Below are 14,589 nucleotides of genomic sequence, written 5' to 3' on the forward strand. Positions count from 1 at the left end.
CAGGCAGTCCTTGTAAGCAAGCACCTTTAGTTACTGAGTCATCTCCCCAGCTCTTCTAACTTCATCTTTTATTTTTTGATTTTCGAGTTAGGGTCTCACTCTGGCTCAGGCTGACCTGGAATTCACTATGTAGTCTCAGGGAGGTCTCAAACTCATGGTGAACCTCCTACCTCTACCTCCTGAGTGCTGGGACCACGCCTGGCTCTTAACTTCATCTTTTTAAGAAGGTCATACGTACATGACTATTGTTCTTGGAATACATTTATGGGAAGTTGGTTTGACATTTAAGATTCTATGGGAAACAGTAATTTCTGGGTAGGCATCTAAAGCCATTTTTTCATGATGTCTATTGACAGGAAATAGTATTTAACATTCTGACTCATATCTCTTAAAATTAAGTTTTAAGTTAGCATGCAAAATAATATGCTTATTGCAACATTTTCATATTTGTACATATATGTTATGACTGTTCTAATTTGTTCTCCTCCTCCTTCACTGACCTCACTCCTCTGGTGTATTCTCACTGGTCCCTTTACCCCTCCCCCACTTTTTAACACCTTGCAAAGCGCTTCTGCAAGTCCCAAGCCTTATTCCATCTGTCACTCAGAATGAGGGTTATCTCCATTCAACAGCTGAGGACACCATGGCATGGGAAGTTGAATGATCTACCCTGTGGCTAGTAAGTGACCCTGACAGGTCTGGGGACAAGACCAAGTCTACCAATGGCCCTTCTTGTTCCTACAGGGCACATGGGCCTGTGCTGTGAACATTTTCTATTCTCTCTGGTCAACCTGGTCCAGTGAGAGTTTATTGGAAGTAATTACTGCTAAAACTGCTGTTCAACTTGATCTTTCTACTGTGGGAGAAGTCTGCTGATGTAGAGATTTCTGCCTGTGAGGATGTCTTGGGGAAGGGGCCTTTTAATCACGGGAGACCTGCTTTATCTTTCAGGATGCCCAATCTTAATTAGCATTTGTATGAATTCTACTTTCTTTCTGGATAATATCTCTTCCATATTTATGTGCACTGTGAATATATTAAAACTCTATGCTAATTATGAGGGGAAAATCCCAAAATGCCTCATTAAAATACTACTAATGTCTGTTTAATTAATAATGAAGCGAAGATGGATAGTAGACTAGCATTCACAGAGAAATTTCTTTAACTACCCTTACCTGAGTATAGATTTCCAGCATATTCCTCAATGACACCAAGCGAAAGTTTAGCTAAAGGCATGGCATTTTAAATCGAAACAAAAGTTGTGCGTTTCACAGTGACGACACTGTCAGGATCTAAGGGCAGGCTTGCACCTTGCCAGCATTCCAAAGCCACATGAGCATCTGCTTCCTTGCCGACCGAGGCTGACTGACTGCAGCCCCTGGCAGCACAGCACGGTTGTAGGCGAGCCTCCTGAAAGACCGTGGTGCCAGATGTGTAGCCATATTCCACATCAGGAACGGATCTGACTTGGTGACTTAGCTGTTTCTAGCCTGTGTGACGCCACTCATGTCAATGTCAAAAAAGAATTTAATGAACAGTGTGTGAATGCAACTCCCTTCAGGAATAATGTGCACCTAGAGGGTCAGTTACAGATACAAGAATTTCATAAACAAGTAGAAATGGACTTGTTATTTCTTAGAAGGCAATGTCTCCCCATCAAGCAGGTATCTGCCAAGGATACAGGCAGGCACAGCTGGGCTCTCACTTCCTTGCAAACTTACCTGCTAACAGAATGATCCTCCTCAGGCACAAAGAAGGTCACAATAGTTTCCAAAAATTCACTGAGATACATAATTCTGAAGTCTATCTCATATTCCTAAAACGTTAATGACTTTATTATTATAAATTGCTTTCCCTACTTAAAAATATGCTTCCTATTGCAGACCAAGATGAGAGATTTCAGACAATTTGAGTAGTGGAGTAGTTATTTTTAAGCCACGAATGAACACTGGATTACTCTGTGCCTGTGTTTACAGAAGTTTGCATGGAATGATAAAAAGGTTTATTTTAATTCTAACCTTTACATTCAGAGAAACAGAATATTTTCAATTTAAGATTCCTGTGGCAAAACAGTGATTAATTTGAAATATAGCTTTTATTCTCCAAGGATTCCTCATTTCTATAGTATGTTTTGGGGTACCTCAGCTTCGCCTCCAGTGGTTCTGCTGAACAGAGAATGACAAGTGTGAGTCCCTGTTTAGCAAAAGACCTCCAGAAGGTCAGGTCATTGATCACAAGTGGCCACCTCATCACAGGAGCTCCTGACCTCCCCCAGTGCTGGTGGCAGGGAATTATGATAACGGTATGTTTTCTGTATTTATGGAAGTTGTCAATAAAGCATTTAAAAAACATAATGGGCTGGGGAGATGGCCCAACGGCTGAAGGCACTTGCTGGCCATGGGGCTCGTGCCCCTGCGGTCGTTGCTGCTCTTCCTCTTCCGTCCTGTACGGGAGACAAGCCAGCCTCCCCACTACGCGCGTTGCCTCCTCTGCACTCTGTCCCACGCACCTCTCTGGGGATCTCAACTGCTCTAGTTCTATACTGTAGCTCAGGCTTCTCTTCCCAGCGTTGCCCAAATCTCCACCAGATGCTGACCTGGGAGTGGTCCTAGGTCCTATCTACGAACTGTGTCACCAACCGGACCTGTGATTCTCCTCAGCAGCCCGCCTCTAGCCCCAGTTCCCTAAGGAATCTACTCCTGTCCCTGCTGAAGCAGGAGCGTTACCACGACACCCCGTCTTCTTTATCCTCCAGCCATGCCGAGTTCACCTTCTCCACCTGTCTCAATTAGGTCTTCATCTGCCCTGTGCAACTGTTAGGGCCTAGGTCACTCATGTGTGCGTATACATGAATACACACACATATGAATTTGAATTCATTACATGTACCAATGTACACATCACACACATGTATGCATGTCTATGAAAACATACACAGATATACTATGAATGTGTGTATATATACGTGCATCCTGACCCTAACTGTTTGCATCACTTTAACCACTCTTTCATACTTTCAGAATCAAGTCCAAACCCTTAAATAGGGACACAAAACCCATTATGGTAAAGCTCCTTCATCTAACTGCCTGGTCTCCAGACTTAACATGAAACAATATTACATCCTGATTAGGAGGGCAGATCTGGAAGCAGAAAGATAAGTGCTAAATCCACGTGAATCTGTATGTGCCTGCTTGTTCATCTGTAAAATGGTGATAATCTCAGAGTGTTGGGAGAATTAAAATGATGTAAAGCAAGCAAAGTAGCTGGCCTAAAAATCAGTGTTCAACAAATGACTACCTATTAACAGGGCTAAGCTGTATGATCAGGGAGTAAGTATACTACTTTCCATGGTATTCAGATCATTTAGGTGGCACCTAATAAATGTATATTAATGAATGGATTAAAAAATTCAGTTTTATTATAGAATGTGGGATAATGCTTTTTGACTCTTCAGCAAATTCTTCGATCCAAGTTCCTCCTCAACAAACAGAAATTATGCTGGGGGCCAGGCGTGGTGGTGGTCTCCTTTAATTATAGCACTTGGGAGGCAGAAGTAGGAGGATCTATGTGCATTCAAGGCCAGCCTGGAACCAACTATAGGGAGAGTTCCAGGTCAGCTTGAGCTAGTGTGTGACTCTACCTCAAAAAAATTATGCTGGGGAAAATGAGTTGATCAGACCGTCTTCATTTATCTGGGGAAAAACAGGAAGATAAGTACTGCAAGGCACTTGCAAGGCAGAGAGAACGAGTGATGAGCTCAGTGAGGATGAGCTGCCCGGGTGGGGGGCTGAGGGCCTCAGGGGAGGCTGATGGCCCTGCGGCTTCCTTTCCCCAGGCCTCCCCATTTGAAGGCTGACCGCTCACTTGGCAGTAATGAGATTCCTCAGAGAGGCCCTGTTTCTGATACCAAGGGTCCCTCCAGAAGCGTATACTCTAGTCTTACCATTTGGCCGCACAGGAGGGCTTCTGACCAAAGGGCTGGTTGACAAGCTCGTTAGTACCATGGCCGCGGTCACCTTGTCCATGTCCAGTTCCTCAGAAGACTTCCTGTAAATCAGAAAGGGGTGCTGTTACGTGTGCTCACTGACTCCACAGTGGCAAAAGAGGTGCCATATGATTACTTCTCTATCCCCAGGAACAGACAATGTCGTTGGCTGACTTTCAGGTGAGCAAGCTGAAGAGGTTAAGTGACCCCATCAAAGCCACACACATAGGAAGGGAAGGGCTCCTTTGCTCACCGTTCATCTCACAACCACTACTGAGTGTGCTGATGTGCAGGACAGACTCTGATGCAGACAAATAAAAAGGAACAAAAGAGTGTGTGACAGTGACCAGTGCTATAAAGGGATTAGCAGTGGAAATGACAGCGACTGGATGGGCTGCACTTCAGGTGGTCAGGAAATGTCTTTGAGGAGGTAACCTCTGATGTGGCATGTAAATGTGTGTGTGGGAGGAGTCAGTCTGGGGGGGAGAGGTGCACCCTGAGCTGCAGGGGCAGCCCGATGGAAGTTAGAAGACTGCTCAAGAAAGAGAAGGAAAGAGGTACAGTACAGAGCTGCTCACACAAGGCCTGTGCCCCTGGAACGTGTTTTACTTTGTCGTTGTTGTTGTTTTGTTTTTTTGAGGTCGGGTCTCACTCTGGTCCAGGTTGACCTGGAATTAACTATGTAGTCTCAGGGTGGCCTTGAATTTATGGAGATCTTCCTACCTCTGCCTCCCAAGTACTGGGATTAACGGCGTGTGCTAGCACACCTGGCTTGTTTTACTTTTATTCTAAATGGAATGGGGCCGGAAAGATGGCTCCGTGGCTAATGGTGCTTGCTTGCAAAGCAATGATGGCCTGGGTTGGATTCCCCAGTACCCACATAAAGACAGATGCACAGAGTAGAACGGGACGTCAATGAAGGACTTTCAGTAAACCCAGTGACATAAGCCCAGGATTGGCCAAACAGCCCCTGGACTGTGCCATGCAGTACTGATTTTAGGGAAGAAAGACTCACAGGAAGGCAGCGAGGAGATGACTGGCAGGAGGGCGGAGGGGAGAGAGCGGGTGGGGGCAGTGGTGGGTGACATGATGGGACTGGCCTGCTGCCTGACGCACCAGAGACAGCAGAAGGGAGTGCCCCAGGAGGGCCGGGTGTTAGCCTGAGTGTGCACTCTATAGAGCCTTTGCTGAGATGAGAGGTCTGCTGGAGAAAGGCCATCAGGGGCCTTTAGACATCAGCTTTGTCAGTTTTCTTTTCTACATCCTACTAGCGGAAGAATAGGCCACAAGAGTTTCGGTAATCACTGAGCAAGACAAACAGGTTGCTCTGGTTTATTCACTGTGGCCAGTTGAGCCTGAATAAAGGTCCATAAGATAATGATCACGGGGACAGGAGTCAGCTTGCTTAAGCTAATATGACTAGAGGAGTTAAAATGGAGAGACTTGGATTCATGTAGTAAATTGACATCCAATAGACGAGACGGTACCCCCTGCTGAGAGATGAACATTTTCCAATCAAGAAATAGTTAGAGAAGCACAACAGAGGATTAATAAGCCATGTCCACAAATGGATTGTCACTTTGACAAATGGGGCCTTCCTTTACAGGTGTGCTAGATCATTTGTAAAAGCAATGAACTCTACACCTAGAAACTTCACAGCACTGTTTCACAAACCAAGCGAGGGAAAGAAATCCTGACACTGAAGAAAAATCAAATGTTTCCCTATTTTGAGGGTGTGTGTGTGTGTGTGTGTGTGTGTGTGTGTACTCAATTTCATCGTTAAGTTACAAAAGATATCAGTTTGGTTTTCTGATGTCCACTATGATACTGAGAAGTTCAGCAAGGCTTATTCTCTCCACCCAGGGGTCCCACATGGAGACCTTGGGAAAGTTCCTCTATGTTCTTTTCAACAAACAGTTCTACCAAGAGGCAAATTACTTGTTACAGCAATCGGCAATTCAAAATTACTCTTATAAAGCCGGTGAGAGAAGGGACAATGACATTCCCTCCGTGGAAGTTTCCAGGACAACGTTACACACGTGGAGGAAGAAAACCCTGCTCACTCATTTGGCATGCCAGTGAAGACTTTTCACGATCGTGCTTTACAATGTCCTATACTTGAGAGAGAGTGATGCCAATGCCTACAAAAATGGAGCCTCTTGAAATAGCACCAGGGATACTGGAGAGTACCTTCACGTATGTCTGAGTGTGACACTGGCTCAGTTGTCCTATATAGTCATGGTCATACAGGGAAGGAGCAATTTGGGAGCTTAAAAGAGAAAGGTCTGGAGTCAGATGTGGTGGTGCATGCCTTTAATCCCAGCACACGGGGAGGCAGACATAGGAGGATCAGATCGCCATGAGTTCAAGGCCACTTTGAGACTACATAGTGAATTCCAGGCCAGCCTGACCTAGAGTGAGACCCTACCTTGAAAAACCATAAAAAAAAAAAAAAAAAAAAAAAAAAAAGGTTTGCTTCAGCTCCAGGGTCATCCTGGTATGGGCACTTCTATCATCACTGTGAGGATCGAATTATAGGAGCAGCTGTCTTCTCTTTGGAACTGCCAGTATTCTCTTTGTGGTAGTTAATCTTCCCTGTCAACTTGAATTTAGAATCCTTTATGAAACACACCTCTTAAAGTCTCTACAAGGTGCTTCCAGAAAAATTGAACTAAGGAGGGAAGGCCCATCCTGAATGTGGGCTGGGGTCTCAGACTGAATAAAAAGAAGAAAGCCAGCTGAGTCCTGCATTCATCTCTTTCTGCTTCCTGACCACAGATGCAATGTGATGAGCCCCATGCTTCTCCCACCACCACACCTTCCGTGTCCTTTCCAACCATAAGCCTACACAAACCCTTCTTCCCTTACATTGCTTCTGGCAGGTGTTTGGTCACAATGATGACAAACACATCCTTATTAAAATCCAAATTCTTACATACAAAAGGTTTAAGAACCAAGGTAAGGGGCTGGAGAGATGGCTTAGCAGTTAAGGCACTTGCCTGCAAAGCCAAGGAACCCAAGTTCAACTCCCTAGGACCCACGTAAGTCAGATGCATAAGGTGGCACATGCTTTTGCAGTTTGTTTACAATGGCTGAAGACCCTGGCACACCCATTCTCTCTCTGTCTCCAATCAAAAATACATATATTTAAAAAAGAACCAAGGTAAGAGCAGCATACCCTTAGCACACGGGAATGACGTGACTTTGTAAGGAAACAATTTGCCTTTCACCCATGGTTGCTACAGGGACTTGCTAAACACCCATGCCTTTCTGTTCGTCTACATCGTGGTTTCAGGGACCTTCTTTCCCCTTTCCCTCAATTCACTGTGTATCTTTTTTTAATCGATTTAAATTTTTTTCCCACATATAAGATGAACCTTTTGCTTTGTAAGTCTAAGTGATAATCAAAAAGCAGATTAACATGTGTTTCTAAATTTATTACTTCTTTGCAAGCAGACAGAGGAGGAGAAAGGGGGAGGGGGAGGGGGAGAGGGAAACAGAATGGGCATGTTGCCACTGCAAATAAACTCCAGATGTATATGCCACATCTGCCTTTATGTGGGTACTAGGGAACTGAAACTGGGTTGTTAGGCTTTGCAAGCAAGTGCCTTTAACCACCGAGCCATCTCTCCAGCTCTTATGTGTGTTTTATTTATTTATTTATTCAATTTGATGGAGGGGGGCACAGAAAGAAAGAGAATGTGTGTGCCAGGGCCTTCAGCCACTGCAAATAAACTCCAGATGCATGCACCACCTTATGCATCTGGCTTACGTGGATCCTGGGGAACTGAACCCAGATTCTCTGGCTTTGCACGTAAGTGCCTTAACTGCTAAGCCACCCCTCCAGCACTTATGTGGGTTCTTAAACATGAGAATTAATAAAGAATGCACCATTTCTTTTACATTGCTAAAATCTACCACTACACTTTAAAGTGATTAATGAGCATATCATAAAAGCAGATTTCCAATGAAGAATGAAAAGAAATAAAAATTAGTCTAAGTAGTGTGTGTTTTAGCTTTCATTTTTAAAATATTTTATTTATTTATTTGAGAGAGATAAAGAAAGAGAGAGAGAGAGAGAAAGAGAGAGAGAGAGAGAGAAGGAAAGAATGGGTGCACTAGGGTCTCTAGCCACTGCAAACAAACTCTAGACACATGCATCACCGTGTGCATTTAGCTTATGTGGGTACTGGAGAATTGAACATGGGTCCTTAAGCTTTGCAGACAAGTGCCTCAACCACTGAACCATCTCTTCAGTTCTAGCTTTTTTTTGGGGGGGGGAAGGGTCTCGTTATGTAGCAACTGCTGGACTCGAACTCACTATATAGACAAGGCTGACCTCAAACTTGCAATGAATCTCCTGTCTCTGCATTCTGAGTACAGAGATCATATGCACGTGCCACCACTGCTAACTGAAGCTTAAAATATATATATTTACTTTTATTTTCTTTTCTTTTGAGAGAGAGAGAGGGAGGGAAAGAGAGAGAGAGAATGAATTGGCATGCCAGGCCTCAGCCATTGAAATGGAACTCAAGATGTTCGCACTACCTAGTGGGCATGTACGACCTTGCACCTGCCTCACCTTTGTGCGCATCTAGCTTTCATGGGATCTGGAGAGTCAAACATGGGTTCGTAGGCTTTGCAAGCAAGCACTTTAGCCGCTAAGCCATTTTTCCAGCCCTGGAGCATTTTTGTATCTGGATTACCTTTAAATTTTCCACTGGTATTAGAGGTCTTTAGCAATAACAAAATCAAAGGAATACATGCTTAGCAACCCAGTTAACCCATATCTCTCACGGATGTTTTAACTACATTGCACAAAACATTACCAGATGCTCTGGCCTTGTGCTGAATTGCTGTTGTTTTTATCTTTGTTTAATTTATTTTGGTATAGTACTATCTAATTACTAATTAATTGGTGCCACAAATTCAAATCCTTATAATTAAACATGAAGAGATGATACACAAAGTAGACTCTGTTACAGTTTGGGAGGAATGCTGCAAAGGCCTTCTGGTAGAATTAAAACTCTTGAAAAAAGAGAGACAATAGAGGTGATATTAAATATTCTCTCCTACACCGGACTTGAATATACTATTGAAAACCTTACCAATCATACGTTTACTAAAGTCTTAGGCCTTTTTGATTAATCTGCCCTTCAGACTCAGCTTTAGCATCATACAACTTAAAAATCATTAGGAATTATTGTTAAAACAATAGTTATATTCACTGCCATTCTATATAGCATGTGTCCCTCAAGTTGACTTGGCTCCCACAGATGAACAGGACTTCATGAAGGAGAATCATATCAAGGAAGAACAACAGCCAAGTCCTTGGCTTGCCAGGAGACAGCATAGGAGGTGTGTGTGTGTGTGTGTGTGTGTGTGTGTGTGTGTGTGCGCGCGCGCTTGCATGCATGGATGTGTGTGTGTATGTGTGTAGGAGGTAGCAGGAAGAGATGGGTGACACATGATCTGGATCCGGTCACAGGACTGGGTGTGTCAGGCCGAGAGGTCGCTTGTATGCTTGTAACCCAAGAGAAGCCATCGAAAATGCACAAGCCTGGGAGAGAGATACCAGAGACTATCCAAAGGGAAAACGCAGTGGAAAAGGAAGAATCTGAAGGTAGGCTATTCAGTTCAGTAAGGTACAAAGGTTTCACTTTGAGGACAGCCCTTCCTTGATTTCTGCTTGGAATGCAAGGGCTCTGGAGATCTGCAGGAAAGGCAGCAGAGATAATGGTGACAGGTGCTTCCACATTTAAAGAAGCTTAGAATTCGGCTTCTATGAGTATTGCTGAGAAAATGCATGAGCACCAGATGGAGCCTCAAAGTTCCTGTCACCAACTCCAAGTTTAGTAGCTGTTACTGACCTTCAAATGCATGAACACACTCACAGTACGTGTCCCCTAAGAAAAGGGAAAAGATTTCTTCACTGGTTCTTCTTAGCACCCACATTAGCAGTTGACTCCTCTCACTTTGGTGTGTATATGTACATGTCTATATATATTTGGTTTTTCAAGGTAGGGTTTCACTGTAGCCCAGGCTAACTTGGAATTCACTATGTAGTCTCAGAGTGGCCTTGAACTCACAGTGATCCTCCTACCTCTGCCTTCTGAGTGCTGGAACTAAAGGTGAGTGCTACCATGCCCAGTTTAATTTATTTTTTATTTGTGAGGAGAAAGAGGAGGGGGAATGGGTGCATCAGGACTTCTTGCCACTACATATGAACTCCAGACACATGTACCACTTTGTGCATCTGGCTTTATGTGGGTACTAGGAAACTGAGCCCAAGCCATCAGGCTTTGCAAATAAGAGCCTTTAACGGCTGAGCCGGCTCTCTAGCCCATGTCTCGTTTTCTCATAAAGGACAAAATTGTTCTGAGTTTCTCTGTAAGAGGAAGCAAGTAGTCTGCAGAGGCTCAGCTGCGGGACCTGTCCACAGGGCCTCAAGTCAGTGCTGTGGCAAAGACGTAGCTCAGCCCACCATGAGCTTACCAGACGCCACAAACAGCCAAAGTGGCAGGCCTGGGTGGATCTGATGCTCATGCATCAAGCGCTCATGCTTCCCATGCTCACTCTCAGAGCGCGTGCTGGGTGGCGGGCGGCATCAGGCCAGAGAACTAGTTTCCATGAAACACAGAACTCTGCCTCCCTTCCCCCAGCTCCAGACTAGTGAAGAGCCAGGCCTTGACCAAACCCCTCCCTCCCTCCATCCCTTCCTTTTTTCTTTCATCAACTTAGAGGACAAGCCTGGATTACATGGGGAGAACAGGGTTGACTTTAGAAGTGAGCCCCAGACTCAAGATAGATGAGATTCTGGGTGGACGAAGAGTGGGGGAACAATGCTGCCTTAGAAAGGCACAAGACTGAGCATGGCGCATAGTGTGTCTGGAACGGGGCCGCTGAGGAGGGATTCCGACTTGTGTGAGGGTTTTCAAGGCCCCCGGGAAGGACAGGAGTGCCTCCTAGGGTGAGGAGAGATTTGGAGCTATATCAGATTTGCTTTTCAAAGAGCTGCTTTGGGCTCCCTGTGGAAAATGAGTTTCTTGGGTTTGACAACTGATCTTCTGTGAGAGGGATTGACTGCCTGGTGACTGTGACAGCGGGTTGCTCAGTGACATCATCTTTGACACGAAGAGGTGAGCAGTGAAGGGTGGACCTGGCCCCCAGGCCTCAGGGTCTCTGGCACGGGTGGGCACGACTGGTGTGACCCCAAGCAGTCAGCTGTGGCGGCGCTTACACGCTCAGCTATTGTTTGTGCAGCAAGCAGCCTTTTCTTCTTTTCAGCCATTCCTGTCTGAGCGCGCTCTGCTTGGACAATGTGTGTACCAACACTGTCTTCCCGGGGCAGCTCCTCCAGCTAGTGGGGAGGTGCTCTAGACCCCAGACAGCCATAAATGACATTTACCTGCAATCAACGCGCTGTTGTAAAACTGAAAATAAAAATGAATAATACCTTCCATAAATTAGCATTAATCCAGTTCCCTAGCAACTACTGAATCTGCTATCTTGACTAAGTTCAGTCACTTTTGTGGTGGTGGGGGAAGGGGAGTTTTATGGATGAAACCCAGGGCTAGGGAAGAGCTCTATTGCTGAGTTATATATCCCTAGTCAAGTTTGGTCACTTTTAAAAAAAATATTTTATTTAATTTATGTGTGTGTGAGAGAGAGAAAGAGGGGGGAGGGGGGATGGATGCACCAAGGCCTCCAGATACTGCAAACAAACTCCAGATGCATGTACCACCAAGTGTATCTGATTTATGTAGGTATTGGGGAATTGAACCTGAATCCTTACGCTTCGCAGGCAAACACCTTAACCACTAAGCCATGTTTCCAGCCCGAGTTTGGTAACTTTTTAAATCTTGTGACCATAGGGCTAGGGAGGTGTCTCAGCTTTTAGCAGTGAAGTTCTCACCATACCAACATGAGGAAGTGGTGGTGAGCATGGTAATCTCCATGCTGGGGTGGCAGAGACAGGAGCATTCCTGGGACTGGCTGGCTAGTTTGTCTAGCGTAATTGGTGAACTCCAGGTTCAGGGAGAGACCCTGTTTCAAAAAGTTTGGTAGGGTCTAGGGATATGGCTCAGTAGCTAAAGGTACTTGCTTGCAAAGCCTGTTGGCCTGGGAGTCAATTCTCCAGTACCCACATAAAGCCAGATGCAAGGTGGTACATACATCTGGAGTTTGTTTGCACAGATAAGAAGCCTTGGCATACATTCTCACAGTTTCTCTCTTTCCTCTCAAAAATTAATTGATTAATTAATTAAAAACACTAAGGTGGGGGCTGGAGAGATGGATTAGCAGTTAAGGTGCTTGCCTGTGAAGCCTAAGGACCCATGTTCGTCTCTCCAGATCCCATATAATCCAGACACACAAAGATGAGGCAAGTGCAAGGTAGCACATGCCCACTAGGTGGCACACTGTCTGGAGTTCAATTGTAGTGGTTGAGGCCCTGGTGTGCCAATTCTCACTCTAAATAAAAAATAAAGATAAAAAACCAACAGCAACAAAAAAAATAGTAAGGTAGAGGCAATTGAGGAAGACACCAGAGGTCAACCTCTGGCCTCCACAGACATACAAATGTGCCCACACACATATATACCACACACATACATGATCATATTAAAACAAGGAAAAGAACCTGAAAATGAACACTTAAAATTTTTTTTTCTATATTTTATTTATTCATTTGACAAAAGGAGGAAGGGAGGGAAGGAGAGAGAGAGAGGAAGAGGAAGATAGAGAAAAAGAGAATGGGTGTGCCAGGGCCTCTAACCACTGCAAACCAACTTCAGACACATGTGCCTCCTTGTGCATCTGGCTTATGTGGATCCTGGGGAATCGAACTGGGTCCTTAGACTTCACAGGGAGGCAAATGCATTAACCACTAAGCCATTTCCCCAGCCCCTGAACACATTTTTTTTTTTTTTTTTTTTCTGGAAAAGCTACAGGAACCACCATCCCCAATCTCGGAATTCTAGAAAAGCTTTTACTAAGAATTTAGGAAACTAGATTCAGTAGCTATTTAATGTGGTTAAGCATGGATGCTTCCTTTTCTTTCTAAAGGAATTTTGTAGGAAAAGTGGTAAATGTTAGCTCCTTTGATTTAATTTTAGCTGTTGTTTCTTGTAGGATTTTAAGGAAGCATAGAGAGGCTGTCTAGCCTTGTTCAAATATGATAGAGAAAAGGAATATATTTTAATACATAAGGCAGCATCAGCAGGGACTTCTGAAACCACCTGGGGTGAAAGAACAATTGCAAGAAATTCCTAATCTCTCACAGACTGAGAGTTTTAGAAGATTTAAAGAAAATATTGACTCTTAGAAATCATGGCAAATTTCTAAGCCACTGGAAGATGGTGGGTCTAAGGTACAGCCCAGGACTTGAGGGTGGAGAAGCAGTGGTGAAGGGCCCTCAGCACAGATGGGCTGGGCGTCAAACAAGCACTGGAGTCATCTGGGCGGGGTGGGACTGAGGACAGAAACAGTGTGGCCTTCAACAAAGGAGAAAGTACCAGTGTGCCAGTGAGTCAAGAAAGAGGAGAGGTGGAAGGAGTCTCAAAAAGCATATCCAAGAATGAGGGAGCAGGCCTGGGCATGTGGCACACTATTCTACCAGTGGAGAGAGAGAGCCCTGGGTTTGACACACAATACTAAAAGCCAACACCTTCCAAAGTGGTGGGGCAATGGCTTGATAACAGCAATGGTGACGGAGAAATGCCTTCTTGTGAGTCCCTCCCGCCTCCAGAGTGAGGCTCAGATTCCTGTGTGGTGGCACTCAGGCCCTGTGACAAGGTTCTCCTAATTTTGTCCTCTTTCCCAAGCTCTCTACATGCCGCTCTCACAGTGTCTGGAGGCCATGCCCTCTTCCCCAGGCTTCAGCTTCAGCTCCGCCCTCTGCTTGCAACTAGCTTCTTGCCTGACCGGTTTCTACTTCAGCTCAGTCTTGTGGCTGGAAGCTTCCTTCCCCAAGCCAGGCAGTCCCTGCTAGGACCCTTGCTCTGCTTTTAGCTCGCATCCCTCATGCTCAGTCTTGTGTCTCTAGCCTCACTTAGGCCATGGTTGGGATAAATTCTTCAAGAAGGTTTTGGGGACAAAATAGCATTAAGGGGCGCGGGTGACATTCCCTGTGGTGTGGCAGACCAGAATATATTTAGAAAGTTTCGGCAGTGGTCATCTGCTACTGCTCTCTCGTCTTGCTGGACCTGGTGGCTCCTTCGTTCCTCCTATGGAAACAAACCCTGAGACAGTCACCTTTTAAAGCGATTACTCCTATGATAACTTCTGTACCGGCCCCAGCAAACTGCTGCCCCATCTAGGCAAAACGGATTTGATTCCAGTGTCTGTGATAATCCTTCTCTACTCACAAAGCCTCGTGGACCCATCAGTGAACTTTGGAAAGTCAGCAGGAACATTATTAAATAATAAGTTTCAAAACCCCTGAAAACCATTCTGTGCGATTATCTGGACTTCTTGATGTGAGCAGGCTAACCAAGCACAGTTTGGGGAAGCATCTCGAACATCCAGAGGCTTCTTTGCTTTATAGGTTGGGCACTTTTGATTGCAGTCAACATATTCTCTGGGAGTCACAAGGCCAGTTCTCT

The 14,589-nt window shown here is 45.0% G+C and overlaps 1 protein-coding gene across 2 annotated transcripts in view; it reads right to left on the reverse strand.

Annotated features, from left to right (window-relative positions):
• Positions 1 to 14,589, reverse strand: part of Znf704 (zinc finger protein 704) — a 236,754-nt gene that overhangs the window by 57,868 nt on the left and 164,297 nt on the right. For both annotated transcript variants that reach the window (XM_045142915.1, XR_006635730.1), the window contains exon 3: positions 3,944 to 4,047. In XM_045142915.1, the coding sequence (XP_044998850.1) occupies positions 3,944 to 4,047 (104 nt within the window). The remainder of the gene's footprint in view (positions 1 to 3,943; positions 4,048 to 14,589) is intronic.

Source organism: Jaculus jaculus, chromosome 2 (genome assembly GCF_020740685.1).
Source record: "Jaculus jaculus isolate mJacJac1 chromosome 2, mJacJac1.mat.Y.cur, whole genome shotgun sequence".
Taxonomy (NCBI): Eukaryota; Metazoa; Chordata; class Mammalia; order Rodentia; family Dipodidae; genus Jaculus; species Jaculus jaculus.